At 54.5% G+C, this 21,620-nt stretch overlaps 1 protein-coding gene across 4 annotated transcripts; it reads right to left on the minus strand.

Annotated features, from left to right (window-relative positions):
- Positions 1–13,823: 13,823 nt before the first annotated feature.
- LOC311616211 (melanoma-associated antigen D4-like) lies at positions 13,824–20,763 on the minus strand. 4 transcript variants are annotated; one of them, XM_084907494.1, is made up of 14 exons: positions 20,618–20,763; positions 19,303–19,568; positions 18,897–19,014; positions 18,241–18,785; positions 17,617–17,838; positions 17,453–17,516; positions 17,210–17,289; positions 16,712–16,803; positions 16,276–16,355; positions 16,149–16,191; positions 15,680–15,742; positions 15,027–15,141; positions 14,236–14,663; positions 13,824–14,047 (listed from the first exon to the last, which is right to left on the minus strand). In XM_084907494.1, exons 2-14 carry the CDS (start codon positions 19,540–19,542, stop codon positions 14,038–14,040), a joined length of 2,100 nt encoding a protein of 699 aa, XP_084763620.1. In that variant the 5' UTR covers positions 19,543–19,568; positions 20,618–20,763; the 3' UTR covers positions 13,824–14,037. The 4 variants fall into 4 exon arrangements, with proteins under 4 accessions (XP_084763620.1, XP_084763621.1, XP_084763619.1 ...); XM_084907495.1 differs by having other exon boundaries at positions 19,303–19,543; positions 20,618–20,756; XM_084907493.1 differs by having other exon boundaries at positions 18,241–19,014; positions 19,303–19,543; positions 20,618–20,756.
- Between the last annotated feature and the right edge of the window lie 857 nt (positions 20,764–21,620).

The following is a 21,620-nucleotide window of genomic DNA, read 5'->3' on the forward strand; positions in this document are numbered from 1 at the left end:
GCCTCCACAGGAGCAGGTGGGGGCTATTCTATAGTCGCTATAATCCACCCTGAAGTGCCTGCTCCACAACTTTTGCTCCGCTGTTGGAAAACAACCTCTGTTCCCATAGACTCTGATAAAGTTGCATTCCAGCGTGTCTCCAGATAAATCCACTGCTGAGATCACAACCACATCACATGGTGCTATCACTCAAAAGCAGTCCTAGGGAAACCATCATGCACAAACTGCTGCTTAATACATGGTCGGGAAAGGGGAACGGAAACCCTCATGGCAGAGCTCAGATAGATGTGGTTAAGTGGTTTCAGCACAGGAAACACTTTTACATAGAGTTCATCTGAATACTAATACTCTTGGCTAAGAGACTCCATACCCACCTGCATTGAAACATTCCCTCACAGAGAATTATAACCCAACATACCTTGAGAAACATTAACAAAATATCACACCTTTTAAAAATTAACCTTGATGTGTAATAGTCATAGGTGACAATGTTTATGTGCCAGAGGAGAATACTGTTTTCATGACTCCTGCATATAACACCCTTATTTGGTAGATTTAATTTAATGTATCAAATCTAAACTCCAGGATGAGCATTTTGCTGAGAGGATTAGATAGCATTCCAGTGTCCCAGAATGAACAAAGGATGCTTCTTTGTGAAACATTCAAAGAATTCCCAAGAGAAACTTTTTATCAATGACAAATGCAACGGTTCATGCTGCCCATTACAGAACCAAGGGGGCCTCGGCCACTCCAGTCTGTTTCCCACAGAGCGGGCATTAGGAGTTTTTAAAAACACACCCCGCTAAAAATTCTTTCCGCCATTGCCTGCAGGACAAAGTAAACAGTCTTTGGCACGTGACGTTGAAAGGATTTCTGTGTTCATACCGAACTACCTGAGCAGGCCCATCTCTTATCTCAATCCCTGAGGTTTCCCTCCCCGTGTTTAGCAGGCACCCAGAGCACCAAAGAACTCTGCCTTCTCTAAGTCACTGCTTCAAAAGGTCCCGGGCTGTGTCTTAACCTTGGGGGCACTACACTGGCATCCTCACACCACTGCAGCTTGGCGATAGCCTGCTTTGTTTCTCAGTGCTCTGTGATTGTTGGCCCTGGCGCCTGGAAGAGGCAATGCCCCTGTCCTTGAGTCAGGAAGGAAAGGAAGCCCTTTGAATCAGAGATATGGCTCAGGGCAGGGCCTGGGCTGAGCACCGGGCTATTCGTACTTTCCTGATTTCAGAAACGTTATGTCTGGCCTTTAAGTGCTCCATATTGAGGAAGCTGGATTCATTCCAGTCGAGGGGGAACTTATGGAGAACTTCCCAAGCTGAAGGTCCCTGGTCTGTTTCTTCTGTTCCAGTGAGAATTCCCCCTGGTCCTGTGGGATTGACGTTGCGTTTCCAAGCTTTCCTGTTTTCCTGGGGACTCCTCAGTCGCCTGGGAAAGGTGTTGGGGTACAAAGATTTCGTCAGAATGCAGAGATCTCGCCAGGCAGATGATGGCAGGTCCCCGTATAACAAAGTGTGAAACGGGTAAAGGGTGAGTGCATCTACCCATCCGTTTTCTCTCCATGCCCGGTGCCTCCTTTCTAAACTACTTTCCCAGCTCCTAGAACGGGCATATATATTTTAAAGCATTCCTCAAACAATGCTGCAGTCTTAGTTGTCATGTGCACTCTTTTGGGAGAAGAGAGAATTGATGTATATTGAATGCTGTTTACGGAGTCAAGATGAAGAATCTGAGCCCCAAGTCAACCAAGCGGGATGGTTACAGTTCGGTAGCTTGGGTGCGGGGTGCAGGTGCACAATCTGATCCAGGTTGGCTATCAGCTCAGGGCTGGAACCTCTATGTAGCCTCCTCAACCTCCAGCCCATGTAATTCTAGAGGAATATTCCAACTTTGCCACTTGCCAAGGCCAGTGGATTTTGTTGCAAGTAGATTCTTATCAACGTTAAGTAGGCCTTTTGAGGTCAATACTTATTAAGCCATCACTGGTCAGGGGGAGGGTAAGTGCTTGGTTCCAGATTATGGATCAGACAAGCTACACAGGGAAATGTTTAACTTCAGCAGAGTAACATTTTCCAGTAGTAACGGACTTGTCCTTCCTTATGTCCTCACACTCCTCTGCATTTGCACTGTAAACTCAGCGAGTCAGCCAGCCATCCACTGCTGGAGAAAAGCTGAAAAGAGAGGTGGTGCCGCTGACTGTTACGTTAGAAGATTGCCTATATGACAAGGAAGCCACGTTGAGGCCCCTCCCTTAACCACAATCCCACTCTATGAGCTCAAAGATTTCTTCCCCCACACGAGAGATCACATCATCTTGTGCTGGGAGGAGATGACACAGAATCTTTAGCTCTAGCCTTGCTTCTGAATCAATCAGTGTTCTGCAAAAAGCAAGCAAAAGAGGTTGAGGTGCAGCTGGACATTCAATCCCTGCCTCTCAATAGAATGGCGACTGAGATTTGGGAAAGTATTGATACCAGCTAGTCTATCACAAAGTAGCTGGTCTCTGGCATGCACTGACAGGGCAAAGGACTGGAAAACTACACAATTCCTTAGGAGATGGGCATCGTGGGACTACAGGGAAGTCCACGAGATGAATGAATCCAATGTTTGCCACCACTTGCCGCCCGGGGGCACGTACCAGATGGCGGCACAAGGAGGTGGGGCACACACAAAGAACAGGCGCGTGAACACGTGGAAGAGATTGGGTTTTGCAGCTGCTGAAGCTCTGGCAATGCACAGGTCTTGTATGGAGAGGAAGGAGCTGACCCTTTGCTAGCCTGAGGGCAAGACTCCAAGAAGCCTATGCCTGAGCAGCTGCTGTGGGGCTGAGTGCAGAGTCCCGGTTCAACATTGTGAGCATTCAGTGCATGTGACAGAGAGGTCAAGCATTAGGAATCAAATGCTCTTGCCTAGAACACGTTCCAAACTGATTCAGACCCACCCTGACAAAGAATGAATGCAAGACTGACAGGCCCAAAAGGACCCAACAGCATCCTAACTAGCTGCCAGAAAGACATGGAACAACAGTATGGTCTACGACACAGTCCAAACCTCAAGCAATATACCATTCACAAAGTTCTGTGTGACGCATAAAAATCTCTAGAACTGCAAAGAAGCAGAAAACAGCGAACCAGAATCAACAAAAATAGCACCGAATACAAACTAACCTCAAGACATGTTAACTGTTGAAATTGATGGAAAAATCAAATAAAAACTGGCCAAGTCTCCCCTCTCCCCCAACCTGCACCAATACAACCATTGCCACTACTTCCCAGGAATCTATGAGGTTTGTGTACTAACTTGCTCAAGGTCACAGAGCGAGAGATGGAGCCAGGATTTGAACCCTGAGCATTCCCCCCCATTAAACTGGTATTCGTATTCATTTTTTAATGCCAAACCACCTGCCACTATTATTTTTCATAGTTAGAAGGTTTAACAACAGGCTTTTAATTTGTCATGGTATTAAATGAAGTTATAAATGTTTAAAATATAGTTTACATGAGATGTTTCATTTTTATTTTTATATGTATTTTATTGATTTTTTTTACAGAGAAGAGGGAAGAGGGATAGAGCGTTAGAAACATCAATGACAGAGAAACATCAATCAGCTGTCTCCTGCATGCCCCCCACTAGGGTTGTGACCGCAACCAAGGTACATGCCCTTGAACGAAATCAAACCTGGGATCCTTCAGTGTGCAGGCCAACGCTCTATCCACTGAGCCAAACCGGTTAGGGCAAGATGTTTCATTTTTAATGCAATGAGAGAGAGGGGAGGTAGAGACAGATATATAATGGATGGATGAATGGATGGATGGATAGATAGATAGATAGATAGATGATTGATAGATAGATAGATAGATAGATAGATAGATAGATAGATAGACTGAGAGAGAGAGAGAGAGAGAGAGAGAGAGAGAGAGAGAGAGAGAGGACATGGACTTGTGAGTTTTGGACCCAACTCCTCTCACAGTGTTGTCTGCCAGCCTCCACATTTTGTCCCAGTGAGCCTAGAATGTAGAGGGTGAATTCAGGCTCTTGCCTGATGAGGGGCCTTTCAGGCTTTCTGGCATGAGGAAGATTGGCCTCAAATGGCGGCCCAGGCTTGGCACAGGTTGGCAGTGTGGGCCATGCATCCCTCCATATGTGGACTTAGAATCCCTGTTTTCTGGGTCTTTATTATGTGGGAACAGCCCCCCAATGCAGAGAGGACAAGGCGGGGCCACACCAGCTGGCCAGCAGAACCATGAGCAACAGAGAGTACCTCCAATTCATTCATCTTGACACACGTCACCTTCATTCCCAGCAAAATGTGCTCTGCCTGACAGCACACTGTGACTCCACAGTACCTACAATGCCATACTAAGGAGGCTTAAAAAGTCAAGGGCTTTTAGGAAGTATCTAAATGCAACATCTCTTGGTGCCATCTGGGTATAATTTGGGTAGATTTTCTCCATGTGAGTGAGCCCTCTGTAGTCCAATGCCTTCTGGATAAATGAACAAACTTTACCACTGGACCTACAAGCCTGGGAATAATGGTGACCAGCCCAAGACACTGACTTCTCCTGTGGGGAACTGACTGGGTGACAAGATGGCCTATTCCCAAGCATCCCCATGAGTCATGTCATTTCAAAGCTATGAGAACTGGTTTTCCTTTCCAGTGGAGGGTACATGGATTCACCAGTGCCCATGATGGAGGCCATGATAATTTCCTCTATAGTCCCAGAGCCTTGCACAGTATTTGGAGAACATCAGCATCTCAGAAAGTATTTGCCAGATAATTGCCCCTGAATCTTTGCAAATCCTGTTTCTTCCTTCTGGAATATTATTCCCACAGCTTTGAGAACTAGTAAATTCCACCAAAGCCTTCCAAAACAGATCCAAGTGCCTCTGACTCCCTTGGGAATGCCCGATAAAAAGATAAAAGGATCCGAAACCGGTTTGGCTCAATGGATAGAGCATCGGCTTGGGGACTGAAAGGCCCAGGGTTCGATTCCAGTCAAGGGCATGTATCTTAGTTGAGGACATATCCCCAGTAGCGGGTGTGCAAGAGGCAGCTGATCGATGACTCTCTCTCATCGATGTCTCTAACTCTCTATCTCTCTCCCTTCCTCTCTGTACAAAATCAATAAAATATATTTTTTTAAAAAAGATAAAAGGAATAATATAAACGAGTGCACGTCAAAAGAAGAGATAACCTAGATAAAATGGACACGTCCCCAGAAAGACAGAAACTACTCAGACTATCTCAAGGAGAAACAGCAAATCTAAATGGAGTCATACGATGTAAAGAGCTTGAATTACTAGCAAATACATTCCCACAAGGGAAGGCCTCAGAGCAGAGGGATAACTGGTGAGTTATATAAGACACTCAAAGAAATGACATCAAAACGTCACAAGATCATCCAAAGAAATAAAAGAAGAAGGGACACTTCGAGACCACTTTCATAAGCCTGCATTCAACCTCGTGTCAAAATCAGACAAGGTATCACAAGAACTAACAAAATGAAGAACAATATTCCTTCTGAGTATCAGCACAAAAGTCTCCAGAAAATTGCACTCATACTGAATCCAGGAACACACTCAAAAGGATTTATGTAAAGAGCAAGCAAGACTCATTCCAGGAATGTAAGTCTGACTCAACACACCAAGATCAGTCGATGTAATGTGCCATATTGTTAGAATAATAGGGAAAACATTGTAATGTCAGTATTCCCAGAAAAAGCACTTGACAAATCCACAACCATTCCCTCATAACAATAATGAAGAGAATAGGAAAAGAATGGGACATTCTCAACTCCATAAGAGAAATCTGCCACAAGCTCCTACCATGAGTCTTCAGTGTGGAAGACTGACCACTTTTGCCCTAGGATGGGACAAAAGACAGCCATGTCTGCTCCCACCAATTCTATTCAACATTGTCCTGGAGCTTCCAGCTGATGCATTTAGGCAAGACAGTTAAATCCCTCCCAATCAGAACGTAATAAAACTTTCATTTTCCACGGTTCATATGATCTTGGATCTAGAAACGTGGAAGGAAGCCAAAAGAGAAAACACTATCACAAGTTGTGGTCCAGTTTAGCAAGGTTGCAAGATATAAGATCAACATAGCGTTACAACTGCGTTTCTATACACTAGCAGGGAAGTGTCTCAAGAGAAATTAAAAAAATAGCTTTTTTTTATATTAGCATCCACGGACTAATGTTAGCGGAAGAAGTGCGAGGCTTGTAAAGCACAAAAATTCAAAACATTGTTGAAGAAAATGAAAGAAGACCTAAATAAACAGAGTGGCATCACTTATTCATTGACTGAAATTCATCATATTGTTAAATGGTGATATTTCAGAAATTGATCTACAGATAGGTAGTGCACTTTTATTTAAAAGCCCAGCTGGCTTGCTCTGGCCCAGTGGCTCCGTTGGTTGAGCATCTTCCCTGTATTCCAAAAGGCTGTGAGTTCGATTCCTGGTCAGGGCACATGCCTAGGCTGCAGGTTCCATGGGGCACTTATGAAAGGGAACCGGTCCATGTTCCCTCTCATATCTAGGGCTCTCTCTCTCTCTCTCTCTCTCTCTCTCTCTCTCTCTCTCTCTCTCTCTCTCTCTCCTCTCTCTCCCTCTTTCTCTCTCTCTCTCTCTCTCTCCCTCTCTCTCTCTCTCTCTCTCTCTCTCTCTCTCTCTCTCTCTCTCTCTTTCTGTCTCTGTCTCTTTCCCTTCTTCCCTCCCTCCCTTTCCCTATCTCCACAATCAATAAGCAAATATTTGTGTTAGGATTAAAAAAACACAGAACTGAGTAATGAAGAGACAGATATCCCAGTGAAATTGCACAAAGGCTTTTAATAAACAATTCTCAGAAGAAGATATAAAAATGGCCCAGAAGCACAAGGAAAGTTGTTCAAGTTCATTGGTCATTGGGAAAATGCAAATCAAAATGACATGGAAATGCCACGTCATACCCAATAACTCAGGGAGTCTCCTCCTGGACACTCACACAGAGAGGCAAGCATGCAAGAAGATCTGAAGTCCCCTGAGAGAGGTGTGAGACACAGAGGAGTGGCTGGCAGGTGGCTACTGGCCGTGGATCTGAGGTGAAATCCCTTTCTGAACACAGACTGGCTGTCTAAAGCAGACCTGCGTCAGGAGAATGTGCCCTCTTTAGGTTCTGTCCAGTGTGGGTTTTTCAGCTGAAGGGGAGATGAGATAGCTTATGCTTTTTGTTTGTTTCCTTGATTTTTGACGGAGAGGTTCCAGTACATGGAAAATGGTCGGCAGCTGGCAGCCAGGAAGAGAGTGAGCCTGGGCTAAGTGGTGTCAGGGATGAGAATGGAAGAGTAGGTGGGGGACACACTCCCACCATTTCAGCTGCCTTCACTCACAAAACGATGCCCGGGGAGGTCTCATGTCCTGCCTGGCATCTTCCTAGTCTGGCCTCCAAAAGGGGGTGGGCGGGGTGAGGTGGCATGGGGTGGAATGAATGCAACAGAGGAAGCTGGCCACTTAACATGGCCAATAGGGAGGAGATGGCTTCTTATTTCTGCAGGTGTGGATTTAATTCAGAAACTGGCAGAGCCTCTGTCCTCTGAGTCTCCCCAAGGCCCTGGTAAAAAGGGGAGGGGCAGGAAGTGGGAGACCTGTGAACTGTTCTCCTGGTCTGGGTAGAGGTCGCCCAGGCTGAAGGGGAGAGGTCAGAAGTGTCCCCACTGAGTGACACCCCAACAGGGGATCATGGGACTTTTCTGGCTGCAGCTTTCTACTCTCTGGCTGCACTGTTTGTGTCAGAAAATTGTGCTAGAAAAGTGGAAACCGCCAGAACGTGACAGTGGCTACAGGGCGAGATCAGGGGCTCTGTGTTGGTAGCAGTCATCCTGGATTCCCTGAGCAAGGTTGGAAGGAAAAACAAATTGTTGGTAGGAAGGGGGCTAGGCGACAAGCAACCTCAGTCTCCCGACTGACATGTGTGTGTGTGTGTGTGTGTGTGTGTGTGTGTGTGTGTGTGTTGTAAAGGTGTAGCAATGCCAGGTTTGTGTTGAGCGGCTCTGCAATTCCTGTCCACCTCCCCCACGCAGTGGGCGCAGGGGAAGGGGGGGCTAAACGGAATGTGCTTTCCAAGTCCCTGAGTACGGCTTGTGTGACTCAGAGGAAGAGAGAGCACACACATTTCTCTCCTTTTCTGTGTGTCTCATCCCCAGTTCCTAGACAAGACAGGAAATAGATGCCTTGGTTGCCATGGAAACTGAAGCAAAGTGATGCATTAGAGCGTGGGAGTAGAGCAGAGGTGGTTCTGAGATAAAGGCCCTGGGAGAATAGATTTGAGCAAAACACTCCCATTGAAAGAAAGCACAATGTCCTCAGGTACGTTGATCCTTGTGATTATAATTACACACAAAGCAGGAAGGTGGGTATGTACACACACACACACACACACACACACACACACACACACACACGGGCTTCATTTTCTGCACCAAGCTGTTTTGCCCATTGAATTCTGGTGGGGTCAGGCTGCACTATGACCACGTCATCATATACCACCACTGTCTCATCTTTCCAATTTCCTCCTTCTCTACCTCACTACTACTGCATTGTCTCACAGTTTTGCCTCCCTCTGTATTTCCCTGTGCGTCATGTCTTCTCTCCCACTTTAGTTTTCATTCATTTGGTCATTCATTTTGACACTGTTGCAGATGTCCCCCACCCCCTTTGCCCACCTCCTCCCAATCCGTGCCCCCTCCCTCTGCTCATCACCACACTGTTGTCTGTGTCTGTGGGTTATGCGTTTGTGTTCTCTGCCTAAGCTTCCCACCTGCTGCCACCCAGGGCTCACCCCTCCCCTCTGACAACGGTCAGACTATTGCATGTATCCATGTCTCTGGCTCTACTTTGTTCATCAGCTTATTTTGCGCATTACATTGCTCATGTAGTGAGGTCATGTGCCCTTGTCTCTCTCTGGTGGGCTTATTTTGTGTAGCGTGGTAATCTGCAGGTTCGCCCATGCTCCAACAAAGGCTAAGGGGACCTCCCTATTTTTTCATTGTGGCCCTCCATCGTTCTGTCCTCTTTTCCTTCCCACTTTGTTCTTCCTCTCATCCTCCTCCCAGCCCCTAGCCTGTTTATTGATGGAGTGGCTGAGAATTAATTCATTCGATTATGATTGTCCTAGGATGAGCCATGCATATTGAACATGCAGCCTCGTTGGTCCGTGCAATCATAAAATTAATTTCAGACACCACTCTGTCATTGCAAATTGCGATAAGTGATGTGAAATTAAATGACGAGGAGCCATGAGTGTGAACAATGAGGGAACTAATTTCCATACTGAGCTCACTGAAGGGGATGTCATTGGCATTCGGTTTTCTGCCATCCAGCATGCGTTTGTCGCCTCTGTAGGGAACTGCCTTCCCTTCTCCATGGAAGGCAACCAGCCTCTTCCATTGTTCTCAGCATGATGCGACTCTCACCCAAGGTGTCCTGTCCTCCACTGACCAAGGTGTGGGCATGGAGTCCCAGTGGGTGCCCACGCCTTGGCTTCTGACTGACAAGTAGACCAATGGGGTGAGGAGTCGTCTGCTCCTGACAGGGACTACCGAGTCTCTCAGGGGCACCATCTTCATGGCCTTTATCCACTGTCTTCCTCATTCCCTTTTTCAGCATTTATCTCTATCATTGAAAGTGTTACAGAAGCCCCCCTATGTTCGCCCATTGACCCAGCACCAGCACCACCCAGGCTTTATCACAATATTGTCTGTGTCCATGGGCTATGCCTGTATGCATATCAGTACCCCAGTTCACCCCTCCCCTCCCACCCACCCACTGCTCATGTCCCCCTTCCCTCTGCAATTCCTCAGTTGGTTCATGATTCTATGTCTCTGGATCTTTTTTTTTTTTTTTCATCAGTTGACTTTGTTTGTTAGATTCCACATATGAGTGATGGGGAAGTGGGACATATACATGCAAAAAAATGAAACTAGACCACCAACGTAGACAATAAACAGCAATAAACTCAAAATGGACAGTAGAGTTGAATGTAAGTCCTTAAACAAAAAACAAAACAAACAGCCGAAACAGGTTTGGCTCAGTGGATAGAGCATCGACCTGCGGGCTGAAAGGTTGCAGGTTTGATTCCGGTCAAGGGCATGTACCTTAGTTGCAGGCACATCTCCAGTAGGGGATGTGCAAGAGGCAGCTGATGGATGATTCTCTCTCATCGATGTTTCTAACTCTCTATCCCTCTCTCTTCCTCTCTGTAAAAAATCAATAAAAAACAAACAAACAGACAAACAAACAAACAAAAAAAAAACTAAGAAAAAAACCCCAGGCAACAAAATCTTAGACTTCTCTCTTAGCAATGTGTTTGCCAATACATCTCCTAGGGCAAGGGAATCTAAAAAGAAGAGAAACAAATGGAGCTACCACAAAATAAAAAGCTGCTGCACAGCAAAAGGAAACATCAACAAAATGTATGGGAGAACATGTTTGCCAATGGTACACCTGATCAAGGCTTAAATTCCAAAATATGTAAGGAATTCACACAATGCAACAAAAGGAAGATAGACGTTCCGATTAAAATGGGCAAAGGACCTAAATAGACACTTCTCCAAAATAGACCTATAGATGGCCAGGAGACATCTGAAAAAATGCTCAAACTCACTGATCAGCAGACAGATGCAAATTAAAAGAGCAATGCGTTATCACCTCACACATGTCAGAGTGGCTGTTGTCAACAAATCAACCAGTGGTGGCCAGGTTGTGGAGAATAGGGAAGCCCCATACACTGCTGGTGGAAATGCAGACTGCTGCAGCCATTATGGAAAACAGTATGGAGTTTTCTCAAAAAAAAAAAAAATTAAACATGGAACTGCCATTTGACCCAGCGATGCCACTTCTAGGAATATATCCTAAGAGGACAGAAACACCCATCAGAAAGAATACAAACACCCCTACATTCACACCAGCACAATGTACAATAGCCAAGATCTGGAAACAGCCCAAGTGCCTGTCAGTGGATGAGTGGATAACATAGCTGTGGTGTATTGACACCGAGGAATACTATGCAGCTGTAAAACACACACACACACACACACACACACACACACACACACACACGCAAAACAAAGAGCGCTTACCCTTTGAGACAGCATGGAGGGACCTGGAGAGTATTGCACTAAGACAACTATCACGCGATCTTTCTCATTCTTTTTCCTTCCCTCTCTTCCTCCTCCCTCACCCCTGGCTGGATCCTTGGTGTTGGAGGCCTCACCCCACAGGGACCAACACGATGGTTGAGGAGACCACGTTGATAAAGTACTAGAAATGGAGGGCAGACAAATGACTCAGCTGAGCCGAGAGCGCTTAACCATAACCCAGCAGTGAGGATCCTCCCAGAGTAAACATCTTTAACCTGCCCCGTCCCCACTTCCAGGCTGTCTGCGAGACTGGCAGTGGCATGTGCCCCTGCACGCTAGGGGGAAGTCGCACGATTGCTCTACAGTGGAGTTGAACAACATTTAGACATCGGGACACCTCTCACCTCCCAGGAGCGGGCAAATCACTTTCCCCAAACCCTCTGGGGTGTGAGGAGAGACTTACTCTCTGCAGGGGATGAGCCAGCAGATTTGTGGACTTGGGAACTCCAGGGAATCCAAACCCAATATAGGGATTTACGTGAGAAATTGACCTAAAAGTTCAACCTTAGCCTCATTCCCAGCTTGGTGAACAAGCTGCGGCCATCTTGCCCTTTCCCATGGATGCAGGAGGTTGTAACCTGGATCATCTAATCATTGCCCTGAGAGTCTCTCGTGTTTGTCATCCGTGCAATGGGCCTGATCATCCCCTTTCCTAGGCCCATACACAAATTTATACGTGGATATTGGGAGAACTTTATGCATCATGGTCAATAGCTGGAAACTAGGGAATAGTGCTTGTCCATCAAAGAGTGAGAGGAGCAGAGGGCGCAGGCCTGGGTCGGGGGAAAGCTGTGCAGGCTGCCCAGGTACCCACACACCTCATCACGGGGTCTGGTGTGCAGTAGGGTCTCAGGAACCCCTTGGGGAGATGCACTGTGGGCCTCTGTGGTCAGGGAGCCTGTGGAAGAACCGGGATTGGGGGTGGGGTGGGAAGTGGGGAGGTTTTGGAGGCCATCCTGACCATCCCAGGAGACCCACAGTCTGGCTGCATCCCCCAGGGCCCACCTGCCTCCCCTCTGCTCTCCTCCTCGATGGTCACCCTGCAGGCTGTGGGGGAGGGGGCCTCAGGGGAGGTTGACCGTGCTGAAGGGCTATGGACAGGGGAGCTGTCAACCTGCAGGCCTGGGGACACCCCCTACCCAGCACCCTGTCTCTAATGGCTACTTTCTCCTCCTCTCCAGATGAGCTGCCTTATCTCAAGTGCCCTCTGCACACAGTGCTCAAGCTCACAGATCCATGGCTGTCATGATCCCCACATTCATCCCTGCCAAGGCATGTGCCTACTGTGTGCACAACAGGGCCTGGGGAGTTTCCCAGGCCGAGGGTGCAGCGATGTCAGGTATCATTCATCACAGCAGGGCTGGGACCCCAGGCATCCTGCACCCCCACCCTCGAACCTCAGTCCTGCCCCTGGAAACCTAAAAGGAAGGGGACTCCTATTCGCACACAGTCACAGAGGGTCCGTTTGGCCAAGCAGGGACCAGCAGCCAGGGGGGCAGGAATGGCAGCAATGAGCACCAAGACAGAAACCTCCCTGAAGCCTGCCTTTAGGGGAGGGTGCGGGCAGAGCCAGTTTGCTGAGTCTGGGGGAGTCTGCAGTGCTATAGCACCCTGGGCTCGGAAGGGCTCCCCATGAAATCCAATGTTCTCTTGGAAACTCAGGAACATTTAAGGAGGGGGACTCATGCTGGCTTTTCCATTGCCCCTGCCAACCCGCAATCCTGTAGTGGGGTCTAGGTCAGCACTGGCAGAAAGAGGAGACCCTCTGCTCATGGAAAAGAGGCAATGGGGACAGGGGCCCCTTCACTAGTCCCTCCCTCCACTTGACCTGGGGTCCTGTTCCTGCCCATGTGTGCACCCGAGGGAGCTCCGTCTCTGTCCCTGCCCACCTCTGAGGCCTTCGCAGGGACCCTCTGTGTCTCTGCCCTCACTGTGGTCCGCTGGAGGGACTGCAGAACCGCCTGCCACCCTCCCATGGGAATCACCCAGGCCTGGGGTTCACCGGGACCTAGGCCTGGCCTTGGCCGCACTGGGACAGCCCTGCTGCCATGGAGGGGCTCCGGGGCCCACAGAAGCCTCAGGTGAGGGCCACAGGCAATGGTCTCCAGGTCCCTGGCAGCTGGCAGCTGTTTTCATGAGAGCTACTCAGCAGCAATGGCCCTCCAGCTACGTGCTGGCCAGGAGATTATCATCTTGAAGCCTATGTCATTGTTGTCCCAAGGGGTGTGTCTGAGGAATGAGGTCCTGAACTCGGGTGGGTGATGAGGAAAGGGTTCTGAGCGGGCACCTCCAGAGGTGGGGACGGGGAGGTGGGCCCTCCAAAGGTGGGAGCCAGGAGGTGAGTCCTGCTGGGTGAGTGTGCGCCCTGCCCCTCGGGGACAGAAACAGTGGCACCAACCCATAGCCCCTACCCCATCCCTTCCGCTGCTCTCCCCCGTTGGCGTCTAACTGGCACCGCACCCTGGAGATGATCCCAAGACTGTGTGGACCAAAGCTCTGGAAACTCATGGCCTCTGCACTCCCAGACTCCTCCACCTCTCCCAGCGCCCTCTGGCCTCTGGGGCAGCGGGGAGCCCGCCCCCACCCCCGTCCAGAGCGGACCGTGGGCCACGCAGAGCAGCGTGTGCACAGGAAACCAGCCATTTCACTTTGCATCTTTATTGTGACACCAATACCAAAAACACGACAGCACGACAACAGCACACAGTGAAAGCAGGAGGGCAAGGAGCTTCTTTTGCATGCCATCTTCGATGGGCAGGCAGAGGCGGGCGGCCTAGAGTGCTAAGTGAACACGGGGTCTGAGGAGTGAACACGGGGTCTGAGGAGGCACTCTGGCTGGGTGGTTGCTGTGGGTCTTCAGCGCGGCCTGCGAACACGGGACAAGAAGAGACAAGCAGGTGAAACAGGGACCAGAACTGAGGCCCGTGAAGGCAAAACAAGGCTCTGTCCGCACTCCCGCGGTGCCCCCCGCCCCACGCCAGGCCTCCCGCCGACTCCCCACGGCCCCTCCTCGGCCCACCCTTCGGGGTCTCCTCCATCCTCCCCACGGCTTACTGGATCCAGGAGAAGAAGTTGGCAGCGGTCCTGGCGGCATTTCTGGTGCGGATGGTGGAGCTGGTGCTAGGGCCATCGATGAGGCTGGCGTTGGCCGCACCGAGGTTGCCGCTGCTGACGCCAGCTCGCCAAGTGGTTCTGTTGGCACGGTTGCTATTCAGGATGTACTGGTGGTATCGGGCCCAGAACGCAAAGGGGATCCTGGCCCAGGCGTCGCCAAAGTCTCCGTCCTCATCCCAGGTCAGGAGCTCCACCTGCACGTCGTCCCAGCTCCAGCGGCCAATCAGAGCCTCGTCCCCGATGTTCATGCGGGCCCGCATCTGGGCCCTGGCGTGCTCCTCGGCCATATCCGAATCCATGGTCCTGAAGGCGTCGTCCACAGCCTCCAGGAAGTGAGCCTTCCAGTCCCGGGGGTCTCGGTTCTGGTACTGCAGTGGGGGGAAAGAGCAGCCGTCCTGACCGCGATCCGGACCCCGCGCTCACTGGGCGCCGGCTTCCCGCCCCCCACGCACGCCCCTGCGCACTGCTGGCCATCACAGCAACCACGAAGACCACGGGAGGCGGGACCGCTGCCCCTCTCTGGGCCGGACCTGGGATTTGGCCCCACCCCTGGCACGTGCTGCCTCTGCAAACCTGGGCGAGGAGCCTAGGGACCTTGCTGAGCCTCGGTGTCCTCAGTGCACACACAGACCGCACGCACAAGGAGCCCCCGGCCCAGAGCCACACAAGGTGTGGGAAGGGCCGGCCCCGGGCCTGGCCCCCCCGGCAGGGGCTCTCCCTCGGTCCGTTACCTGGGCGATGAATCGTAGCACCCTCATCTTGCTGGTCTCGAAGCGGGCCCGCAGGCCCCAGAAAAACTCATACTCGGGTGGGCTGCTGTTGGGGACCTTCTTGTATTCCAGGTACCTCAGGGGACAAGACAAGAATCACCTTTCGCCTCCAGCCAGAAGCAGGCAGGTGGGCTGCTGCACCAATGGCTGCCAGGTGGCCCCTTCCCAGCCCCGAGGCTGCAGCTCAGAGTCCCCGATTGCCCTGGCCCTCCACCTGGCACCCCACTCCCCCCACCCCGAGCTCACTGCCAGGGTTTCTGCCCCCAACACCGAGGCCTTCAAAGCCCGGACTGTGTGTGTGTGGCTCCCGCCCGGCGAGCACGGGGTGGTGTGTGTGCGGGGGAGGGGGCGCGTGTCGGGTGCTTGTGCATAGGAAGGCCACACGTTTGGTGCCCCTTGCCACAGTGACCCCAGTTCCTGTTGGGTGTGTTGTAAACAGAGAGCCATTTCTCCAGGCACCCTGCTCTGAGCACACCCCGCCACATCCCCCACCCCCTCCGGCCCCAGAGCCTCCCTCCCTGGAGAGTGGGTAGCCAGGATGCAGTGGCTTCCTCAGCCAGACTGGCACACCAGGGGGGCGCCAGGGTGGGACAGGAAACGTGGTCAGTACTTACTTCTGCCTCACAAAGTCGGATGTAATGAGCTTCTTCAGATCGCCAAGGAATGGGTGCCTCACCCTGAGGGCAAGGAGAGAGTCCGTGACTCGAGCGGGTGGCAGTGCCCGCTGTGGGCAGGAGCACTCGCCACCAGGACCGAGCGCTTCCCGGCCCGCGAGGCCTGGGCATGCAGGGGTCTGACGGCCACCAGTCTGGCGGCAAGGGCCTGCACAGGGTTTGGAAGGAGCCCCGGGTTCTGGTGCTTTGTCTTAGCTGCCCTCTGGGGGACAGAGAGGGGCCACGGAGCAGAGGGGGCCCAGAGTTCAGGACCGTTTCGCCATGCACCCTGGTGAGAGGCCCCGTGCGCTCTGCCTGGTCGAGGGCGCCCGCTCCCCTGCACCAGACCATCGGGCCGGTGGGACCCTGGGGCTTGCTGGGCCCAAGGACAAGCTGAGGGGCAGCGAGAGCCCAGGGGGTCCAATCATACCCAGGGCGCAGTCCCATCTTGCGGAGTGCCTCCCACAGGACAGCTGCCAGGGCAGATGAGGTACAAGAGTTTAGAACACGGAGGCGAGACAGGGGGCAGCCCCCCAGCGGCGGGCCCGACAACTCACCCTCGCTCACACGGTTGCCGTTCATGAAGATGACTCCCAGGATCACCAGGAGGAGGCTCAGCCTGGGAGTGTCCTTGGTCCTAGCGGGGTAGAAAGAGGGAACCTGTCCAGCAGCCCTTGGCCCAGGAGACTGCACACCCAGCTCACCCAACCAGCCTCTCCCGGGCTGCCCCGTGACAGGGCAGTTAGCTCTTCCCACTCTGCCCATGGCTGGCTACTCGGTCCAGACAACTCATCCCTCCACTTAAGGCTGCGTAAGTCCATCCACCCAATGTGGATGCTGACACACCTCCCGGGATTCTGCCACTTGGCAGCCATCGGTGCCACGCCCTGGGGGTGGGCACTGTGCTGGGCCCTCTGGCCCTGTCTTCCTGTTGCTCTGAGAGGAGGGGGAGGCACCACCTGGGAAGGCCACAGACCCCCCGCCCTTTCTCACTTTCCCAGGAGGCGAGCCGAAGAATCCCGCGTGCAGGTGAGAATGTACAGGTGTTCTTCCTTGTCGATCTCCTTCAGGTGGATCCCGAACTTCTGCACGGGGAGAACACAGAGGGTGAGGTCAGAAACCCACGCCAGGTGTCCTGCTGGCAGTCGCTCCATTCCCGCCAGAACAGTTCCTAGGCAGGAAACCCAAAGTGCCGGGGCGGGGAGCGCGCACTGAACAAAGGGAGGGCGCGGAGGCACAGGCCTGTGGGGGGCTCTGGCACTGGCCGAGGCAAAGGGACCCACTTCGGGATGCGATAGACACCCCCTGCCCCCGCAAGAGCACGAGGGGGAGGAAGTCTGCACACGGTGGGAGCTCCCAGGTGGAGAAGCCAGGCAAGGCTTGGGGAACGGGCGGGACAGACACTGGGCCTCCGAAGGCTACAGGGGACAGGGCTTCCCCGCCTCTCTTGCCCCCCAGAGCTGTCCCCCACCCCCACCCCATGCAGCCCACCTTCTCCAGGGTGTATGTCGCCCGCTCAATGATCTCAGGAAAGTGCTCGTCAAATTCGCGGATGACGTCCTTCATCATGTCTGCAGGGGGGTGGGGGTGGGGGCAGGGAAAGCGTCTGGGCTGAGCAGAAGGCCACATGGCTGCAGCCCCTGGGTAATTGGGAGCCTCTGATGGGTGGGGCACGGGGGAGGACTGGGAGAGGAGGGAGGGCAGACAGAGCTCAGGGACGGGGCAGTTGTCCACCTGAGCGCTTGATGGGGATCTTCTTGTAGTCCTTGATCATCAGGTACTTCACCAGCTTATTTGCCTGGACAAGGAGAGGCGAAGGAACAGGTGAGCTCAAGGAACCGGCCGGCCAGGCAGGGGAGGGGTGGCGGAGGGGGGAGGGCGGAGGGCAGGCTGCTTACCCTATCTTGCAGAAGGGCCACGTTGCGGGGTGGCAAGCTCAGCACGTGCCTCGAGGGCACCTGGGGCCTCTGGGCCGCCGGGGGCCGAGGGCCCATCTGAGCCCGTGGGGCCATCTGAGCCCGCACTCTCACTATGGGCTGCGATGCTCTCCAGGTCGCTGGGACCGCAGGAGGCTCTCTCTCGTCCTCGCTGCTCTCATACTCATAATCCAGGTGCTTGGACTGCAGCATTGGGGAGAAGAGAGACCCGGGGCCACCAGGCTTACTGTGCCCAAGCCCCTGGCAACGTCTTTTCCAGGGCAGGCACTTGGATATGAGAGTAGTAGGAACAGCGGGTGGCATGTGCAGAGGGCTCCCTAAGTGCCAGGCACCGAGCCAACCTCTTGTACCTCCAGGCCGGAGGGTAGGGACTACGTGTAAAGGAGTAAAGACATGCTAGCGCACTTGTGTTATAGAAACTCGGACTCGTTGAGAGAAGAAGAGGGCAGGGGAGGGCAGGGCAGGGCAGGGGAGCCGAGGGGAGGGGAGGGGAGGGGAGGGGAGCGGAGGGGAGGGGAGGGGAGGGGAGGGGAGGACACAGAAGAGCAGGGGAGGGGACCATGGGGGCTTGCAGGGAGATCTCACCTTCTTTGTTCTCTTGCCTCCCTTCCTGGCCTCATCGCGGTTCTTCTGAGCAGTGGCAGCTGCACCCTCAGGCTCAGGGGCGCTTGTGGCCATCTTGGCCTTGGCAGCAGCTGCTGCCACCACGTTCTGAGGCTCCACCCAGCGAGTCTTAGCGACAGCCTTCCCAGACTTGGCGGTCTTGGGCCTGGTGGCCGCCCCCTCCCCAGCAGATGCTGCCTGAGCACTGGGGCCCTCTGAGGCAGGCTCTGGGGCCGGGGCGGGCCTCTTGGGGCGGGGGAAGGCTAGGCCACTGACACCTGCCGGCTGGGTGAAATCAAAGCCATCATTCTGGCCCAGAAAGGGTTTCTTGGGCTGGGTGGCACCCCCCTCACTGGCACCTGCAGCCCGAGAGGAAGCAGCCTCCCGGGCCTGGGGGGCTGGCTGGGGCTGTGAGGAGGTTGCAGGCGCCCCCGAGGAGGTTGCAGGCGCCATCTCACCGTTGCCTGGCCCCTGGGAGCTGCGCGAAGAAGATGCCGAGCGCTGGCCATTTTCTCTGGAGGCAGGCCCTGTGGTCATGAGGCGGCTAGTGACCACCTGATTGTAGAGGGCACGGGCGGCAGCCGCAGCAGCCCGGGCAGCAGCCCGGGCAGCTGTCCGGGCAGCACGGGCGGAGTCACCTCGGCCTCCATTGCCAGACTGGTCGTCCTCCTCATTGGGGGCCGGATCTGTATCCGCTCGGAACGCATCCACCAGGGTGCGGGCCAGCATAGGGTGGTCCAGTTCCCAGGGCTCATTCTGCAAGGCCAGGGCGAGGGAAGGGGGAGGCACACCACTTTGCACCCTTGCGCATCTTGCTTCCCTGTGCCGGCCAGCCTCCTCCAGGCAGCCCCCCACCCCACCCCACCCGACACAGCCCCCCCCCACTCCCCCCACCCCCGGACCCCCCTCCACCCCCCTCCTCCCAGCAGGAAAGGGACGGTTTCTTTTGGGGTGCTAGGCAGTGCTTCCCCGCCACCCCTCCCCTCTGCACACAGCCCCCCTCCCAGCCCAGCAGGCTAGCAGGTGGCCAAGAAGGGGCCTCACCGCCAAGACACGCAGGCTCGTCCCCAAGCTCCCAAAGGCGCGGAGGAGATGAATGTCAAAGCTGGTGAAGGTGCCATAGCCCCCGAAAGCACCGAATTCCTCATAATCATTTCCGTCAATTCCGTCAAACATCTCGTACTCCCTCACTTCCTCCAGACCGTCCTCCATGATGTCTTCAACGTTGTTGTTGTTGTTGTTGCTGCAGCATTCCGCTTCCATGGGGGAGCTTCCCTCAGCCATGCTGGGTCCCAAGAAGAGAGCTCAGCCTGAGAGGGAGGGGGGCCTCTTCAGAGGGAGGCGGGGGTGGGGGTGGGGGGGCAGCGGAGGCGGGGTTTCTCAGGAGGTGGGATTTCTCAGGAGGTGGGATTTCTGGGGAGGTGGGGGGAGGGCGACAGGCAGCCATCATCCCCTCCATGGGCAGAAGGGGCGGGGGTGGGGGGGAATCTGCTGGGGTCCATTCTGTCTGTCAGAGACAGAGCCCTCAGACAGGGAGGGAGAGAGCAGGTCCCAGGAGATCTCCTCCTCCCCTCCCACCCGCCACACCCCCCCTCCGCATTGAAAGGGGAGTTGAGGTCCAGGCAGGCTCCCCATCGCGGTGGCTGGCAAGATTTGAATGGAGGGGTGGACCAGCGGGCTTTGGGCTGCAGAAACCCCAAAGGGGATGATGGATGCATCCATAGAAGGGGAAACAAAGGGCCCGGATTTCAGGGCTGGAGCAGGGAGCCAGGATGAAGGGGAAGCCCAAGAGGTGCGAGGCGCGGATACCTGGGGACCACGGGAAGCTCTGAATGCCAGGGACCCTTTGGCGAGGAGGTCTGGGTGGGAGGGGCAGTGGTGGGAGGGATTCGAGGGATTCTGGTCAGGTCGGGTAGGGCTCACACAGGAACGCTGGTGGAAGATGGGGGGGGGGCGGCGACGGCGGGGGGCAGGGAGGGCGGCGGGTCTGGGCGAGGTTCCAATGAGAAGCGGGGGTCTCCGAATGCAGGATTGCAATGCCAGGGCAGGGAGGGGTCTGGAGTGGCTGGGTGGGGACAGGGCCTGTTTCTAGAGCAGCTCAGCCCGAGCACAACGGGTCCAGGCGTGGGATCCGGTGTCACCAGGGCTCGGATCCCCGGAGCCCGGGTCCCAGGATGGGGAGGATGGGGCTCCTGTGCAGACCACGGGTCTAACGCGGCGGTTCTGGTTCGGGTTCTGAGTGCTGCGGGAGGGGGCGGGGGGAGCGCTGCAGGGGGTGGCGTGCGCTGTCCCGGGAGGAGTGGCGCAGCATGCAGGGGTCCACTCGCCTCTCCAGGTCCTGTCCGGGCTGGATCCTTACCTTCGCTGGGGCTCCAATGGCGTCGCTCCTCAGCACCAGGAACCCCGCAGCCGCGCCCTCGCCTGCTGCTGCCAGCACAGCAGCTCCGACCACCCCGCCCCTTTTCTCTGCACACCCCCCGCGGCTGGGCAGCCTGCGCATGCGCCGACCCCTTCAGCCCGCCCGCTCTCCCAACAAAAGCCCTGTCCACCGGGTCCCCAGTGCGCATGCGATTCCGCGGGTGTGCGGGCTGCAGGGCGTGGGGGTGGGGAGCGGGGTGGGGGCGTTTTCTGCTTCCCGCCACATTCCCCTGTCCACCCCTGCCTGGGGCTGCAGGAGCGCGCGCTCAGACCCACGCAGTCAGCACCCCCCACCTCTGCAGCTCTGCCCTCCCTCCCCCTTTCGCCTGAGCGCCCCCAGGGTGGTCTGGAACCCACCGCGCCCTGGCTCTGCAGCATGACCGCTAGGTCACAGACACACAGCCCCGTAGCAACAAGGGAGGTAGATGCAAATGGCCAGAGCAGGCCAGCTCCCTTTGTGTTCCCCTCCACTGTCCATCTCTGTGGCCTCCAGGCACACTGGGAACATCTGCCTCCTCCAGCACTCTGTGCAGCTTGTCCACCACAGCCAGGTCTGTGCCTGGGCTTGCCTTCCTCCCAAGGCCGCCCTGGGAGGTGGAATTCGGCATCCCCATTTTACAGATAAGAAAGCCGAGGCACACAAGCACTGCGCGCACTGATTACACCAGGCTCCAGAGCCAGGAAGCGGAAATGCAGAATTTGGGCCCCACGTCCCTCCCCCCCCCCCCCAGGGCTGGCCTGGGGACCCGGGCATCCCCCCCCCCCTTCAGGTTTCACCACAGCTCCACCATCCCCCGGCCCTGCCCTGTCCACATCTGTCCCAAACAAGCAAGGTCTGCCTTCCCTGAGCCCCAAGCTCCTGCTCTGGGCCCGGGAGGACACAGGTGGAGGGCCCCGGCCCCAGCCCTGCCCACTCTGCGTGGACCCAGCCAGGGGTGGGGATT

The sequence above is a fragment of the Pipistrellus hanaki genome (assembly GCF_964339955.1).
Source record: "Pipistrellus hanaki genome assembly, contig: scaffold_119, whole genome shotgun sequence".
Taxonomy (NCBI): domain Eukaryota; kingdom Metazoa; phylum Chordata; class Mammalia; order Chiroptera; family Vespertilionidae; genus Pipistrellus; species Pipistrellus hanaki.

Coding starts and splice junctions, on each gene's coding strand:
- LOC311616211 (XM_084907493.1), bottom strand. CDS start 19,542: ATGGCTGAGGGAAGCTCCCCCATGGAAGCGGAATGCTGCAGCAACAAC. Junction 17,290..17,452: donor GATCCCCATCAAGCGCTCAG/GTGGACAACTGC, acceptor ACCCCCCTGCAG/ACATGATGAAGGACGTCATC. Junction 16,804..17,209: donor CGACATACACCCTGGAGAAG/GTGGGCTGCATG, acceptor CTCCCCGTGCAG/AAGTTCGGGATCCACCTGAA.